Source organism: Nyctereutes procyonoides, unplaced genomic scaffold, assembly GCF_905146905.1.
Source record: "Nyctereutes procyonoides isolate TBG_1078 unplaced genomic scaffold, NYPRO_anot_genome, whole genome shotgun sequence".
In the NCBI taxonomy this organism is placed as follows: Eukaryota; Metazoa; Chordata; class Mammalia; order Carnivora; family Canidae; genus Nyctereutes; species Nyctereutes procyonoides.
Window position 1 is genome coordinate 96534 of NW_026575085.1, and position 18102 is coordinate 114635.

At 50.0% G+C, this 18102-nt stretch overlaps 1 protein-coding gene across 1 annotated transcript; it reads right to left on the reverse strand.

The window, feature by feature from the left end:
* Positions 1 to 499: 499 nt before the first annotated feature.
* On the reverse strand, positions 500 to 1510 carry LOC129514687 (melanoma-associated antigen 8-like). The gene is made up of 2 exons (XM_055333421.1): positions 1401 to 1510; positions 500 to 1325 (listed from the first exon to the last, which is right to left on the reverse strand). Exons 1-2 carry the CDS (start codon positions 1508 to 1510, stop codon positions 500 to 502), a joined length of 936 nt encoding a protein of 311 aa, XP_055189396.1.
* Between the last annotated feature and the right edge of the window lie 16592 nt (positions 1511 to 18102).

Consider the following 18102-nt stretch of genomic DNA (forward strand, 5'->3'; position numbering starts at 1 on the left):
GGTGGACTTGGCCAGCTGGTTTTCAGGACAGGATGAAACTCTTAACTGTTGAACTGGGGGATGTACAGAAGTTCGGGATGCGGGGGCGGCTGCGGCGGTCCGGGCGGGGGGAATGTCAGTGACACACGTAGCCTCCCAAGCTGATGAATCCCCCGAATCCGAGCAACGATGTGCAAGAGCCTCCTCATGTTAACCAAGCTCTGGATCTCCGGGTCGCGGAAGACAACAGGCCCCCAGAGTGGCTTTTCACCCTGCTTTCTGCCCCCAGGCCGCCCTGGCCCTGCACTCACTCCTAGAAAGCCCAGTGCTCTGTCTTCTCCAACACAAACACACAAACAAACCACACACACACACACACACACACACACACACACACAGGTAGACCCAGAGGCGCCCACGGGGAAGCAGCAGCAGAAGGGATGCCTCCCTTCGTGCCCATCCCGCGGGAGAAGCTGCCGACCCCACCAAAGGCTGGAAAGGGCCTGGCCGCCTCTGGGGCTCAGGCCCACTCTTCCTCATCAAACGGGGCCAGGGAGGAAACCGGCCACCTGCTATTAACCCATAGCACATACTCCATGACCCGCAGCTTGCTGGTTTCCTCGTGGGCCCTGGGCCCCCACAGGAACTCGTAGCGGGCAGGGTCGCTGCCCGCCACCTGCCGGTACTCCACGTAGCCTTCCTGCACCCAGACGTGGGTGAGGAGCTCCCTGGGCTCCCCATAGATGACGTGCTGCCTGCCGGCAAACACCCCCACGACCCCCAGGGCTTCCCACACCTCCTGCTCGGGGGCACGGTCGCCCTCCAGGAGGATCACCCCCAGGAGCAGCACCAGGAGGCCGGTCGTGGGCAGGCCCTGCTCACCGCTCAGCATCCCATCGTAGCTGAGGCCCAGGATGGTGACCAGGGCGTAGGAGTGTGCGATAGGATCCACTTCCTTCACTTCCACGCCAAAGACCAGCTGCATGCACTCACAGGCTTGACCCCAGATCTCGGGCCAGGCATCCTGCATATCTGGGCTGAGGACCTCCAGCACCTCTGCCTGGCTGGTGGGCTGCTTGTTGAGATACTTGCGGAGCAGGAACCCCACCAGGTCAGCCCCACTCATGAGCATTGGGTCTCCTCCTTGGGCAGAGGGCTGCGCATATTCGGGCACCTCCCAGGGGTTCCAGATCTCCTCCTCTGGGCCACTGGGGCCAGCAAACTCCACCTGGCTCCAGCCACTAGGTGCCCTGCCACAGGGGGAGGGCCCTGCACTCTGAGGGCTCTGGGGAGGACTCCAGGCAGTGTCAGACCCCTCCTCTGGGGTCACAAAGAACAGGCCAGAGCTGGACAAGGAAGGGGAGGAGCAAGAGGAGGAGGAGGGGGAGGAGGAGGAAGAGGAACACAGGTAGGGGGGAGACGAAACTTCGTCTTCATCCTCAGCCTCTGGCAGCTGGGCATTGACCAGGCCCTGGGCTTCTCCCGGGTCTTCTTCCAGCTTCCAGAGCTGACTCGTGTGACTCAGGGGCATGGCGTGGGCGTGGAGCTAAAGCTGAAGACAGCGGTGGGATGGCCGGTCGGGGTGCAGTTGGGCCAAGAGAGGCCCCGTGCCAGGGCAGAGAGCGGGCCGCATCAGGATTGGCTACACAGGAGGCCCCTGTGTGTTGGGCTGGGCGACTTGAGCCCCTGGCACCAGGCTCAGAGACAACGTGGACCTCACCAGGTCCAGCGACACAGACCTGCTATGCCTCCTTCACGCTGTGACCTGAGGGCCTCGTGCCGGCGACCAAGGCCTCTGCTGCGCTGCCAGTTCTTGGAGCCCCTGCAGGAGGGAAGCAGGGGGCACCTCAGGGTGCAGACTGCCAGCCCAGCCCTGGGCCCCCAGTGCACACAGGAAGGTTGGCTCGCACTCTGGGAGGTCCCCGACAGTCCAAGTCCCCTCCTTGGCCTGCCAGTGCCCTTGGCAGTGCCTGGGACCCAGGCCTCTGTCTGCGGTCCTGAGGCCAAAGTGTCCCCACAAAACCAGGCTGCCCCGACCCTCCCCATGAGGAAGCCAGGGGACCGGCTCTGGGCAGGCCTGCCAAAGGTCTCTGGGGCTTCCTCCTGTGCCGTCAAATAAGGGATCACGGATCACGGATCACGCACCAGGGGAGGGATGGCCCAGCTCCGGCTTCCCTCTGGGCCAGGATGGGGCGCCTCTCGCTCTTCACCTGGACCCCACGCAAGGCGTGGGAAGACTCTCCGGCTGGCCCTGAGGCCACCCTCTTTGCACCTTCCTTGCAAGGGCCACTACCCAGACCCCGCAACCAGCCAAAGTCCAGAGAAATCAGTCGACCCACCCGTCCCGCCTCTCCCCATGGCCCACACAAGCGGCCGGGGCGGCCTGGTCCCCAGAGATCCTGCTGAGGAAGGCACCCGCTCATTTCTCACCTCGAGCCCCGCCAGGGCCGGGACCGGGGCCAGGGCAGGGCACCTGCCTCCTCTGCTGACCTGAGCGCAGACCCTCAGGCCCAGGCCCTCCCGCCCGGATCCCAGGGATCTGGAGAGGAGGAGGGGCTCCGCGGGACGGGCCACACCCCGGGTTCTCTTCTCAGGGCTGCCAGGGAGGGGCACCCAGATTTCGGGGCCATCCCCTCCTGGGCCTGGGGGCTGGCTTGGGGGCCACTCACCCCTCCAATGTAGGGTGGGCGGGGGTCCACCATCTGCGCCCTCAGGGAGGCAGTGCTCCTGCCGCCAAGGGCCCCCAGTCTCTCTGGAGACCCGGATGTGGAAGTCTGGCCCCCCGGCCGCCCGCCCGAAGGCAGGTCCCCAGCCTGCCCAGGGGGCCTCCCAGGCCTCCCATCCCTGGCGACCTCCTGCCAGGTCCCCTCTGTCCTGGGCTCCAGGGCCCCCGCCCCCACAGGCACCCCCTGTGCCCCTCCCCCCTCAGGCCCCGGCAAACCTCCCTTCGGACCTGGCTCCTGAGCTCCGTGGGCTCTGGTCCCCACCCCCACCCCCCGAGGCGCATTTCTCGGGTGGCCGCGTGTGTCCGGCCTCCCCAGGGCCGCCCCCCCAGCCCCGAGGTGGGGGCCCAGTGCCTCTGTCTCTCGGGGAGGGCGGGCCGTGGGTTGAGGCATGAAGGTGGGGTGGGGGACCCCCGCCGTTCTCCGTCAGGTCCTCACCCCGCTCCGGGGAGGGCCCGGGCCCGTCCTGCCTCCGGGGACCCGAGGGCACTGCCCCAGGCCCCGGCATCCAGGGCTCAGCTCCAGGCCGCGGCCCCGCCTCCCCCGGTTGTCTGTTGGGGTTCCCGACAGGCCCCCCCACCCCCCGCCGCCCTCCGGGGCCCCTCCCCCGCCCTCCGAGCCCCCTCCCGGGGCTACCTGCTCGCCTGGCTGCCGCCGGCCCGGGCCTGGCCTCCTTCCAGGGGACCCCACTGCGCCCCCCCGCACCGAGGCCCCCCGCTCTCTCTCAATTCTGACGCAGAGGTCGGCCCACGTCACATCACGTCCTGACCCCGTTGCCAGGGGTCCCCACGGCTAAGAGCACAGCACGTTGGGTTGAGATGAGTTCCAGGCTAGGGTGGGAGGAGGGAAGCGCGCCGGCTGGCAAAGCGGGGGCCCCCTGTCCTCCCTGGGCGCCTGCCCTGGCCTCGGGCGGGCTGGGGCCCCGGCTCTCTGCAGACCTCAGTCCGCGCCCCTTACGCCGAGCCTCTCAGGCCCCGACGTCCCTGAGCGCCTGACGGATGGTTGCTGCGGCTCGGGCCCCACCGGCTCCGCGGGTCCCGGGGCGGCCCAGGGCTGCTGGCAGGGGCACCGCAGGGTTCGGCGGCCCCCAGCGTCCGGGGACAGGTGGGCTCTCAGTCCTCACCCAGGAGGCCCTCATCAGGACACAGGCCTGCTGTGCGGCCGCGGCGCCCATAGCCCCGGGGCAGGGGCCGGGAGGAAGCGCCCCTTCCCGTGGGGTCCCTTGGCCAGCAGCCAGACTTTAGAACCGTCCTGTGAAGGGTTTACTTTCCCGGGGGCGGCCGAGCAGCCGCAAGGGTGTCTAGGGGTGTCCAGCATTGCGGGGCCCACTGCAGGGAGTTTCCCCCTCACGTGCTGCGTCATCGGGACAAACACAGCGCCCCTCGGTACCTAGTGGGTGTCCTGTGCACGCGTATGTACAAGGTGTGCAGACTATGTGTGCTGGTATGCAAATGTACGTACATATCACGTAATACGGACAGCGGCACATGCAGGTGCGTGTATGCTCACCGGATACATGCATCTGTATGTGTATTCATGTACGTGTAGACTATATATATACTTTATCAAAAATACCTTTTCTTCCTGTGTGAATTGCTTTGATGCTCCCTACTCTATTTCTGGTAGATTCTGTATATTCTACTTAAGTGATTTTTTTAAGGGGCATTCCTTGCCACTAAGATGATTTCAGGTGGTTATTTGCATAGACTCTAGAGTCCAATGCCTCAATCATCCTGTCTTTCCCTGTGTCCTCTCAGCACCCCAGGGCTAATGTCATGTGTCCTCTGAGGTCTTGCCCCAGATTTATGCTGGGAAGCAGAAGCAGAAGTTGGAAATTGCTCCGCCTATCAATCCTGTCATCTGCATTGATGCAGGCTGCATTCCCTCCCCACATCCCTGATGTTCCCTGCATCCCCAACCCAAACTCAACATCCAGCTCAGCGGTCTTCAGCGTCCTCCAAGGCTTTCTCCTCATTTATTGTTCGGACGTTGTTTATTCTGTGTGTGTTTTTCAAGACTTTCATTTCTTTCTTTCTTTTTTTTTTAAGGTTTATTTCTTTACTCATGAGACACACGGAGAGAGACAGAGAGGCAGCGACACAGGCAGAAGGAGAAGCAGGCTCCACGCAGGGAGCCCGATGTGGGACTCGATCCAGGCTCTCCAGGACCAAGTATCTGCCCAAGACTTCCTTTTTTTAAAGTGAGGTTTTAGTTGCACAGAAATGAAAACGGAAATTCCTTCCTCATCGTATTCTGATAGAAGCCTTTTCCATTAGCTAGTGTTGAATTTCTTTCAAAGGAAATTTCTATACCCAGTCGTGATCAGATGTTTTTAGTTCCATGATTTTGTTGATGTAGATAAATAGGGTTGAAAGATTTTTCTAACGTGAAGGCAGATTTCTGTTCACTGGGCACCGCCTCTCGTCCGTTTTGTTCACTACGAATTTGAATATGCATATACTTATTCAGGATATTTGCTGCTATATGAGTGCTTGGCTTGAGCGTTCTTTCAAGGTGGATTTCTCCTCTAGCATTTACATCCAGGAGCACGAGCGTGGGACATTTAGTTGAAAACAATGCCCATAGTTTTCTTTAGTTTGAAGGAGTTTCGCTAAGATGATGACTTCTCCCCAACCATTTGGTCGAATGAGACCACAGGGTGGTGGTGGGGGGTAGGGGTGGGGGGAGGGAGTCCAAAATGGTGGAGGACTTGAGAGACCTAAGTTCCTCTGGTCCCCGGAATTCAGTGAGACAGCTACTAAATCATTCTGAACCCCTGAGAACTGAACCGGAGATCTACAAATAGAATAGCTGCAACTCTACAAAGAGAAAAGCATCCAGTTTCTGCAAGACAGGAGGTGTGGAGAAGTGAAATGGAGGCGATACATGGGAAGATGGGGGGGGCAAAAGGGGGGCGATACATGGGAAGATACGGGGGAGCAAAAAGGGGGCGAGCTCCAGCAGCCTCCACCAGAAAGTGATGGAGCAGCAGAGAGCGCAGAATCCGGACCTTTAGAAGTCCGCTCCGGGGAGGGACGGCCCTGCGTGCCCGGTGCTCAGACAGTGAAGCGGGTGCAGAATCCTAGGTGGGACAGCGTGGTCTCAGGATCCCCCGGGGTCACAGGAACACTGACGGTGCCTGAGTGCAGCAGAGCTCCCAGACATCGGAGCAGGGAAGCCGGCTGCAGTAAGCGAGCCCAGCAGCGGGCTCTCGGCCAGTGGTAGCCGTAGCCCTGGAACCCAGCAGGGTCAGTGGGTCCCAGCACCCTCAGCGCAAAGGCTCTCCGAGCAGGAGCCCAGCAGGCGGCAGGACCGGCAAGCCCCCCCTTGCTCCCCCTGGGGAGGAGCAGCGCACATGTCCACACAGCAGGAATCTACAGGGTTGGGAAGGCGAAGCAGGGTCCGTGCCTGAGATGGAAATGCTTGGTCACAGGCTGGGTGGGTGAGCACAGTGTGCGGTCGGGGACCAGGGAGACAGGAGTGATGGGTTGCCTGTCACTGGGGGTGCGCTAAGGAGCGGGGTGTGAGCTTTCGGCCCTGGGGCTGGGGATGAGGAGGCCACCACTTTCGCTCTCAGCCTCTAAAGCGGCCTGCAAGGCCTTCAGGGAACAAAATCCACAGAGAGCCACCCGGAGCAGATTACGTAGCCTGGCCCCCTGGCAAGGGCGGTGCACGCCCACTCGGGGCAAAGACCCCTGAGAATCAGCGCAACAGGTCCCTCCCCCAGAACGTCAGCAAGAGCATGCGGCCCAGACCAACTTTACCAAACACTGAGAAACGCAAAACTCCAGCGCTAGGGGAATGTAACATATACAATTCATAGCCATTTCCCCCGTGATTCTTTGGTCTTTCCATTTTATTTTTTTTCGCTTTCCTTTTGCAACCAATTTCTTATTTCATCAAACTTTTAGGAAATATTTTTTAGTTTTCATTCTTACAGTTACATGCTATCCTTCCATTGTTTTTAATTTGATTTGTGTAAGTTTTTTTTTTCTTTACACCTTTGCGGTGCAGTTTCTTCCACCAGACCAAAATACACGTAGTGTACGGTATATGATTCTGTTCTCTTCACCTGTCTCAGCAAAATCCCTTTTTTCTTTTTTCTCCTTCTTTGTTTCTTTTTTGTTAAGTTCTTTCTATGTTCTGTCTCCCTTTCTGATATTTCCCACTTATTTTTTATATTCCTCAAATGAATGAGACAGACTCCTAACTCTGGGAAACGAACTAGGGGTGGGGGCGACTGGGTGACGGGCACTGAGGTGGGCACTTGACGGGATGAGCACTGGATGTTATTCTATATGTTGACAAATTGAACACCAATAAAAATTAAATTTATAAAAAATAAAAAAAATAAAAAGGTCTTTCCAAATTTTCATCTTTACAGTTACATTCTATCCTGTCAATGTATTTAATATATATAATATATATACAAATTTTTTTCTTTACAATTTTGAAGCCATCTTTTTTTTTTTAATTTCGTTTATTTATTCATGACAGACACAGAGAGAGGGAGGCAGAGACCCAGGCAGAGGGAGAGGCAGGCTCCATGCAGGGAGCCTGACTTGGGACTTGATCCAGCGTCTCCAGGATCACACCCCAGGCTGAAGGTGGCGCTAAGCCGCTGAGCCGCCGGGGCTGCCCTTCTTCACAATTTTGAGATGTAGTTTCTTCTAACCGACGGAAATACACTCAGAATATGGTATATTGCTCTGTTTTCTTCACCTGTCTGTTGATATTTCTTCTTTTTTTCTCTTTTAATTTTCATTTTTACAGTTGCATTCTATCCTTTCCTTGTATTTAATTTGTTTAGTACCTATAAAACGTTTCCTTTTGTTACAATTTTGGGATTTAGTTTTCTAACAAACGGACCAAAATACACACAGGATCCAGTGTATTACACTATTCTCTTCACCTGTCTTGATTATATTCTCTCTTTTTAATTTTTCTTTTCAGTTCTGGGTCTCTTGTGATTTGTGTAGTGTATATTTCTCTGGGGTCATTGTTGCCATTTCAGTATTTTGTTCTCTCATTCATTGATTCTTCTCTGCACAGACGGAAAAAACCTCATCTCATAAAAGGGAACCAAAGGCAGTACTGACTGCCAGGAACCTAAAGAGTATGGACATAAGTAAGATGGTAGAACTAAAGTTCAGAATAATGATTATAAAGATACTATCGGGGCTTGAATAAAGCATCAAAGACGCTAGACAAAGCCTTTCTAGAGAAATAAAAGAACTAAAATCTAATCAAGTTGAAATTTCAAAAAGGCTGTCAATGAGAAGCAATAAAAAATGGAGGCTCAAAAAACATGGAGGCTCTGACTGCTCGGATAATTGAGGCAGAAGATAGAATTAGTGACATAGGGCAGCCCGGGTGGCTCAGCGGTTTAGCGCTTGCCTTCAGCCCAGGGCGTGATCCTGGAAAACCCGAGATCGAGTCCCCTGTGGGGCTCCCTGCATGGAGCCTGCTTCTCCGTCTGCCTGTGTCTCTGCCTCTCTCTCTCTCTCTCTCTCTGTATGTGCGTCTCATGAATAAATAAATAAAATCTTTTTTAAAAGCCCCAATCAGGGATCCCGGGGTGGCGCAGCGGTTTAGCGCCTGCCTTTGGCCCAGGGTGCGATCCTGGAGACACGGGATCGTGTCCCACGTCGGGCTCCCAGTGCATGGAGCCTGCTTCTCCCTCTATGTCTCTGCCTCTCTCTCTCTCTCTCTCTCTCTCTCTCTCTCTCTCTCTCGTGTGTGTGTGACTATCATAAATAAATAAAAAAATAAAAAAAAAACTTTAAAAGCCCCAATCAAAAGTTATAGGGTATCAGGTTGGATAAAAAAGTAAGGACCACTGATAGGCTGCCTGCAAGAGACTCATTTTAGGCCCAAAGACACCTCCAGATTTAAAGTGTGGGGGTGGAGAAAGATTTATCATGCTAACGGACATAAAATGAAAGCTGGGCTGGCAATCTTTATATCAGACAGACTAGATTTTTTAAAGATTTTATTTATTTATTAAGGAGAGACAGAGAGAGAGGCAGAGACACAGGCAGAGGGAGAAGCAGGCTCCCTGCAGGGAGCCTGATGTGGGGCTTGATCCCGGGACAATGGGATCAAGACCTGAGCCAAAGGCAGAAGCTCAACCACTGAGCCACCCAGGTGCCCCCAGACAGACTAGATTTTAAAGCAAAGACTGTAGGGGCCCCTGAGTGCCTCAGTGGTTAAGCGTCTGCCTTCGGCCCAGGTCGTGATCCTGGGGTCCTGCGATTGAGTTCAGTATCAGGATCTCTGTGGGGAGCCTGCTTCTCCCTCTGCCTGTTTCTCAGCCTCTGTCTCTCTCTCTGTATGTCATAAATAAGTAAATAAAATCTTAAACACACACACACAGACACACACTGGAAGAGCCAGAAGTGGCATGCCTTCTGTTAGAAAGCACTAAGAAGCACACAGTACCACCGAGGAGTAATGTTCTCCCGAGACAGTTGAACTTGCTTCTGGCCTCCAACTGGGGTGAACGTATAGTGACAGGAAGTACAGCTCTCTTCAGGAGAAGAAGGCACAGGGTCTGCTCTGTGGCGAGAGCTCTGGGCATCTGCAGGAACGTGTTTGCTTTGTTTTGCATCCCGTCTGCTCAAGAAAGGCACCATTTCCCTGCCTACCACGGTGATGCCACAACACTGCCCAGCAGCCTTGCCTATTCCGAGTCAATGGTGCCTGCCTTTCCCTTTATCCTGGGAGAACGGCCCCTGGATGCTTAGATCTGCATTTGCTCCCTATCCCCTAGGTCAAGTCAGAAAGCTAGGATAAAATCCTGGATCTGACAAGCCAGTTCACTGTACCCGTGCCACTGATCTTGGTGCAAGGCTGCTCTAGGCTCGGAGGATCAGGCCCCCCAGACCTCTGCCTCCTGCTCTCTGTTGCAGGCCCCTGAGCTACTGCATGCCGTTGTTCTTCCCCGGGCATTTGCTTTTGCCACGCTGCTAGTGGTCCTCTTGGGACATCCTCAAGTCTTGCCCTCAATGTCACCTTTTCCATGAGTCCTTCTATGAATACCCGATCCTAAATTGCAACCCCTCCTCCCACCCCATCCCCAACACTCTGTATTCAGCTCTGTGGATTCGATTTGCTTCCATAGCATTGAAAAGTACTCAGCCTACTTCACCTTTCGCTTCATTTCATGATTCACTTCAGTGTACACCGCTACACATGCTAGGCTATAAGCACTACAGAGGCAACGAATCTGTTCAATGCTGTATTCTTAGAGCTTTGAGTAGCGCCTGGCACCTAGTACATGTTTACTACTCATGCTGGGAATGAATAAAGAACTGCCAGCTCCAAGGTCCTGGTCCTTGGAGCCTCTCGTCCCCAAACCCCCTTGGCATCTCTAACCCCCACAACTATCCAAACAGGCAAAGTTTGAATGCTCCCGCCCATGCTCTACTTATTGGCTCATGGACAAGGTAAGCCACTGAGTTTACCGGGGACTCTGGAGACCCCTAGCCCCAGTCCCTGGTTTGTGCTCCTGGTATTCTGGGGGAAGTCAGCCTAGTAGGATTCCAAACAACTATGGCTGACCGCACACTCTCTCCTGCCAGCAGGCAGCTATGGCCTTCGCCCTTAAGCTCTGCTCTTCCTTCTTGTTGGCTTGGATCTCTAAGTTGCTACAGTCAAGGACTCACGTGTCCTGGGGTTTGGGTTGGGCCACAGAAGGTTTTACAAATAGCCAGTTCACACAGCACATGCCCATTGATTCCAGAGGGCACACCCATGTTCACATATGACCATAAAAAGACTTCCCTAGCGAAGGTAGAAAGGAGGGTAACTAAGATGGTTTGCAAGGTTACTTTCAAACCCAAAACACTCCAACCACTAGGATTTCTGCGCATTGCCAGAATGCAGGTGCGCTCCTTGCCTTTGCACATACTGTTCCCTGCATCTTGAGGTATCGGAGATACTTTACTTGCAATGAGAAGGGCTCTTGCTGTCGGTGCTGTCCTTCCTGATAATGCCAAAGGCCAGCCTCCCCATGAGAAGGCATCAGACACACTCAGAGGGACATTCTACTACAACTGGACCAGTACTCCTCAGAAATGTCAATGCCATAGATATAAGCAGAACACTGGCCTTCCAGAGATGTCCGCATCCTAATGCTCACAGCTGGAATATGTTAAGTTACGCATCAGAGTGGCATTAACGCTGAAGATGGAATTGAAATTACCAATTACCTGACCTGAAGATAGGGGGATTGTTCAATATAATCCAGGTAGACCCAATGTAAATTCAATGCTCCAAATGTGGAAGGAGACGGTCATGTGAGAGACTCAACTGCCCATTGCTGGCGTTGAAGATGGAGGAAGCTTCTATGAGCCAAAGATGGTGGCACCCTCTGGGTGCTGGAAAAGTCATGAAAACACATTTCTCCTTGGAGACTTCCCAAAGCATCACAGCCCTGCTGATGGCTTGATGTTAGCCCAGTGAGACTCTCCTGGGACTTCTGACTTCCAACATCTGTGTTGTTCCATTAATGAATTTGTGTCGTGCTACTAACTTTGTGGTGATCTGTTACCACAGCAATAGGAAAGGAATAGAGTTTCAAAGAAACAGGAAATACGAAGGAGCTATCACATATTGGAGAGCATGGAGGGGACATAATGACTGCATGTAATGGTGCCATCCTGGGTTGCAAAGAAAAAGGGCACATTCCTGCCCCTTTGCCCCCAGGGCTCTTGGCCCCTTGGCCACTGTATGGTCCCTCCGACTGTACCACCACTCTGGACAATTGCAGGTGCCCAATTGGGAAATACACAGAAGTCTGTGGCTGAGGTGCAGAGACAAGACCACCCATGAGGACGGTGCATGCCTCCCCTCATCTTCCTCCTTTCAGGATCAAGGATCCGATCCCCACAGTGAGAGAAAATGAGGGACAAGGTTGAGGGACTGGGTCCTGACAGTTGGAGAATGGCCAACACGAAGCTGGGAGTGTAGGAAACTGCATGAGGCTGTTTCTACCGAAGCCTCGGGAGCCAAGGGATTCGTTACCACACTGTGAGCTCACAGAGCACAGTCCACTCTCTTCCCTTACTACGGGACTTAAGTCAGGCACACACGTTTCCTTAGGTGCAAGACTCCAGATTCTGCACCTTTAAGGTGCAAGGCCAGGGTGGAGGTGTTCAAAAGAGGAGCTGCCCCACAGGAAGCTGCCTGTCCCCCGTAGTTCTTGTCAGAGAACTCCTGGCTCATAGCGACCGCTCCGTGAAGCTGGTGTCCTCGTGAAGGCCCCTGCGAGATTTGCTTTCTGAGGCTGAGCCAGGGAGGGGGGGTGGACCTCTCTGCCATCCCCAGAGCCGCCTGGGCCCCTGGGATCCCGAAATGAGCACTTTGATCAGAGGAAAGTGTAGTGGGTGACAGCGGTCGTAACCGGGATACTCCCCCACACTCCGCAGGCCCCCGGGCTCAAATGAGGATTTTGTAAGCAGCCGGGCAGGAGGGCCCTCGGGTTCCCAGGCGGCAGGCTGTGCAGAATGTTGGCCGCCCCACGAGAGGGGTGAGAAGGAGCACCTGCCGTGCTGAGGCTGGTGGCCTTGGCACAAATCCCAGGAGCAGGCCCTGTGGGGCAGTCGTCGCTGGACGCTGGACGCCTCTGCTAATGTTGCTTGCTGTGGGGAACTGGTGGGTCCCACAGTGGTCTTACTCAGAGTTGAGAAGGACTGTTGGGCTGTAGCAGCTAGGAAACCCCCGGGACTCCTACCCCATTTGTTGGAGTCATTCTGGGGTGCATCTCTTTAGCCACAGCCTACTGTGTGGACACATGCCACCCAGGCCCTGAGCTGTCGTACGCAGGGCAAAGCAAGCAAGACAGGAGCTCCCCGGCCTTGAGAACTCACTCTCGGTCCTTGTCTTCCCGATCTGAGAAGCCTCTGGTTTTCCCAAGCAGAGCGAAAGGCCTGCTCTACACTCTGGTCTCCTTTGTGAAGAGTTGAGCTGCTGCCTGGCTCTTGCCAGGCCTGCCCTGTGGCAGATACCCCTGCAGGTGTCCTGAGGCCCTTCGTGAGCAAATAAGTGTTTGCAGGTCTCCATCTGGCATCATCGAGAGCCTCCTGCTAAAATCCGAGGAAGACAACTGGGAGGCAGGGCTAGGACAGGGGTTGCAGGGCTCAAAGAAGGAATGGATTCCAGAAATGTCTATGAGATGGAAGAATGCAGACTAGTGTATGATGCTGGCTTGGAAGTTAAAGGAGGGGAAAGAAGTGAAGATTCGGGAAGGTTGTGTTTCACACTGCCTGGGTTTGTGTGCTTGTGTTTGCTTTTCCTTTGAATCTTTCTTTCTTTTTCTGAAACTTAGCCATTACCTTTTGTTCAGTTGCTCTTTGCCCTTTTTATTTTAAAAACTTCAATAAACTATTAAACTATTTTCTTTTGGACTTGTAAAAAAATTACAAAGATAGTCACAGTTTCTTTACGCCCCTCACTCAGTTTCCCATTATTAACCGCTTCCATCAATGTGGTACATTTGTTACAATTAATGGGGTAATTTTGACACTTCATTTATTAGTAACTGAAGCCATACTTTACTCAGACTTAGGCAGTGTTTACCCAGAGTCTGTCTTCTGTTCCAGAATCCCAGTCAACAGACCACATTACGTTATTTGTAGTGTTTCCTTGGCTGTGGCAGTTTCTTTGTTTTTGAGGAGCTTGACTCTTTTGGGGAGGAGTGATTAGATACTTTGTACATTGGCCCTCAGTCTCCATGTTTCTGATGTTTTAATCATGATTAGTCAGGAGTTCTGTGTTTTGGGAAGGAAGACCACAGCGGTGAAGTGCTACTGTCATCACATCCTACCAACACAACATACCAGTAGCTTGATTTATCACTGTTGAGGTTTACCTCATCTTACAAGTAGCTCTTGTTCCATTTACCGTAGAATAGTATGAGAATCCTAGGTCTGTGCACTAAGAATGCACATTGCATCTGGGGTCATTGCTTCTAGGGCTCCTTGGCTGACAGAGGAAGACATTACATGTGTGTTCACTACCCTGTGTGTATTCACATATGTATCCAAATTTTAGACGTAATCATCTACATGTGTATTAAGCTAAATAAGAGTTTTTACTGATGTTTCTGGCTCTAATCCACCACCACATAGATCATTACAGCTTCCTCCTCTACAATGAAACACCTTGAGATTTGGAAGTTGTTTATATGTCAGTGTCCTGTTGTCTCTGCTGGGTAGCCCCCAGGGCTTGGTTATCTCTGAAGGAGCTGCTGAAACAGAATTTGTGGATGTGCAAAGCATCAGTTCAGCTCCAGAACTCCCTGGAACCTCATCAAAGTTATGCCTGCCCTCTAGCCTCTGGACTCTGATAAGGCTACCTGGCCCCTGTCTATGGAGCTCTTGAAAGATCAAGAGTACCCATTATTTGAGTGTCTGAACTGAGGAACAATTCGACTTTTGATGCTTTTGGGGGTTGAGATCACCTGTAACCAAGTATGCTCTTCCTTATCTGTCTGGAAAGTATTTCTTTCTTACCAGAGCATGAGCTACAGGGTAAGCTGGACCCCAAGATGAGTCTTTGTTTCCTCACTTTATTTAGCTTTATGACGCAGGGCATGTTATATGAGCTTTTGGCGCCTCAGTGCTTTTTCTCTATTCTGTATATGTTACTCATCCTTAAAACTAACTTATATAAAAATACACATTCTCCAGTGAGTGTTGGAAAGCCTAATTAGAAATTGTGAAATGTGCCCAAGTTCTCAGATTAAAGGTGATACGTCATGGGAAGTCATGAGTTGATACTTTGATTGATTATGATCAATCAAGTAATAATGATTCTCTCAAGCTTTCCTTAAATAAGTAGCATAAAATTGCCTATTTCAAACTCTGCTATTGTGCAAAGTGTGACATATTAATATTGTGCAAAGTTTTCCATAGTATTATTATTGTGTAAAGTTTTATTACTGTAAAATATTATGAAAATAATATTTATTATTTATATAATAATATAAATAATATAATTATAATATGATACATAAGTATAATATATAATTATAATGGAAATTATATATAAGTTAATAATAAATATAATACATAATTATAATATCAATAATATAATTTATATTATAATAACAATGAGTTTATTCCATAAAGTTTTCTATATTGTTTAAAGCTTTCCATATTAATACATGAAGAATGCTGAAGGTATTGCTGTAATCACAAAAACTCTCAAATTGGCTGGAAATGAAGACAGTATACTAGGTCACCTTCTGTGATGTGGTGTAGTGTGGTATGGCCTAACACAAACTAAAAGAAGACCTGCAAAGCCTGGGATTTTAATTTTGATTAAATACATGGAAGGAAATTTCCACCAAATCACTAGGGGACAACTAAGCAACGCTGGTTCGGTGAAAAGATCAAAAATATTGTCAAACATTTAGTAAGACACAGAGAAAAAAGAAGACTCAACTACTAAAATAAAAAATAGAAGTTGGGGTAGTATTACAGATCTTTTATTTAAAGAAGAATTTATTTATTTATTTATTTATTGGTTTGTTTGTTTGTTTGTTTATGAGAGAGGCAGAGACATAGGCAGAGGGAGAAGCAGGCTCACTGTAGGGAGCCTGATGTGGGACTGGAACCCAGGACCTTGTGATCACGCCCTGAGCCAAAAGCAGATACTCAAGCCCTGAGCCACCCAGGTGCCCCAGTATTACAGGTCTTAAGGAAACAAGCAGGATTCTAAGAGGGTACTCAGAACAATTATACTCCAAGAAATTATATATCCTAAATGAACTGGATAAATTTTTTAAAAACATAAACAACCAAAAGTAACTCAAGAAGAAAAGAGAATTCAAACAGATCTAACAGGTAAGGAGAATGAATCTACGTTCAAAAATCTCACAAGAGGGGATCCCTGGGTGGCGCAGCGGTTTGGCGCCTGCCTTTGGCCCAGGGCGCGATCCTGGAGACCCGGGATCGAATCCCACGTCGGAATCCCGGTGCATGGAGCCTGCTTCTCCCTCTGCCTGTGTCTCTGCCTCTCTCTCTCTCTCTCTCTCTCTCTCTCTCTCTCTCTCTGACTATCATACATAAATAAAATAAAAAAAAACTCACAAGAATGAACATCCCAAGACCAGGTGACTTCACTCATGGATTCCACGAATTCTTGAAAGAAGAACTTATACAAATCCTCAATTTCTTCCCACACTATGGAAGAGGAGGGAATACTTCCTATCTCGTTCTGTGAGGTCAGTAGTACTGAGGTAGTAAAGCCTGACAAAGATATTTTTTAAAAAAGTAAACTAACACTCTTTCATGATAAAAAGAAAACTTTCAAGAAACTAGAAATAAAACTTTAACATGATAAAAGGCATTCACGAAAAATCCACATCTAACGCACTGAATGCTCAAAGACTGAAATTTTTCCATTAAGCCAAGAAATAAGAAAGAAGCCAAGGGACACCTAGGTGGCTCTGTCAATTAAGCAGCTGGCTCTTGATTTCTACTCAGATCATAATCTCAGGATTGTGAGATCAGGCCCTGCATTGGGCTCCATGCTCAGGGGCATCTGCCTGAGATTCTCTCTCTCCCTCTTCCTCTCCCTCTCCCCCTCCCTCTCTCTCTAAAATAAATAATAAATAATATTCTTTTAAAACCCGAGAATGCCTGCTTTTTTTACCTTTATTTTTATTATACTAGAAGTGCTAGCCAGAGTGATTAGGCAAAAATATATTTTTAATAAATAATAAATAAATAATCATCATAATAAAGACAAAGTGGGGAAAAAAGTTAAAAAAAGGAGAAGAATCAAATACTTAAAAATAAGTTTATCCAAGGAAATATAAGACTTTTATACTACAACTTACAACATATTGCTCAAAGAATTTCAAGAAGTCTTCTGTATTTGGAAAGATATTGCATTCATGGAGCCGAAGACTTAATTTTGTTAAGATAGCAGTTGTACTAGAGGAATTTGCAGATTCAAACAATCTCAATAAGAAATCCCAACAATCCGGGTTGAAGAAACGGAAAAGCTGATTTCAAAGTGTATATGGAGGGACGCAAATATATATATATATATATTTATATTTATATTTATATATATGGTGCATTTGTAAAATGCTGCAGCTGTTGCGAAAGATGTTTTCCAGTGGTAAAAGTCTATCAGTTTGTCAAAAAGTTGAATTTTTAAAATTTATATTTATATTGTTTACTTTTATTTAATTTATATTAATATCAATTCCACGCCAATGTATATACTAAAAAAAATGGAAAACAAGCACTCAAACAAATAGCTCTGCAGAAATGTTCACCAAAATTCACAATAGCAAAAGGATGAAATGACCCAAATGTCCATCAATTTGTGAATGAATAAGCAGGATGTATAGGGCTATAAAGAAATATTTAGCCATAAAAAAGAATGAAGTCCCGATAGAGGCTTTACCGTGGATGCACCTGAAAGCTGCTGAGTGCAAGAAGCCAGACACGACGATATCATATTGTAAATTCCGTTTATATGCAATACACAGAACGGGTCTATTAATAGATAAAGCAGAGTAGCAGTTGACAGGGCCTGAGGGAGGAGGGAATGGGCAGTGACTACTGAACGGATACAAGGTATGCTTTTGGGGTGATGCAAGTACTTTAAACCAGACAGAGGCCAATGTCATACCACACCAGAAATGTATGAAATGGCACTGAATTGGACACTATAGAATGATTTCTTGTTATGTGTATTTACCGTAAATAAAATAGATAGATAGATAGATAGATAGATAGATAGATAGATAGATAGATAGATAGATAGATGCTGTTAAACAACAAAACATGAATCTGCTGGAAACCAAGGAGTGCCTTCCCCTCCTCTAATTGCCCTTTGCCCTCAACCTGGGGTCCAGCTCTGTGACCTAACATGCTGGGTGAAAGGTCTAGCCCCAGCCTCTGTGTCTGGCCTCGTCTTATGCCTTCCACCACACTGTGGCCTTTCTTTTTCCATACATGGAAAAGTTTTCCTTGACATTGAGCAACCGGGTCCTCATTATCTCAACTACGTTCACTATTCATTCCCACTAAGCTAACAGATGAGCGATTGGAGAATTGCTAAGTCCTACTCCTGTGAAACACAGATATACTAATTGGGGTACAAAACTCTTGTCCTCTTCAAAGTGGTTTGGCTGTTCTTACAAGAAATATACACAGGATCGGATGAGTCTGTATAACAGGCACATTGGCATTGACCCTGGACTTTCTGTTAACGGGGTGACAGATGAATTTAAGGAGCAAAGGGATCACAGGACACAGGTGAGACGGTCTAATTCAGGCTGCTGGCCATGTGCATGGAAAAGATGGACCTCTGGGCACAGGCTAGTGGTAGAAACTTACTTAGGGACCAGTGAAGATTTTTCAGGTGTGGCTGA

Coding starts and splice junctions, on each gene's coding strand:
- LOC129514687 (XM_055333421.1), bottom strand. CDS start 1,510: ATGCCCCTGAGTCACACGAGTCAGCTCTGGAAGCTGGAAGAAGACCCG. Junction 1,326..1,400: donor GAGGATGAAGACGAAGTTTC/GTCTCCCCCCTA, acceptor TTCCTTGTCCAG/CTCTGGCCTGTTCTTTGTGA.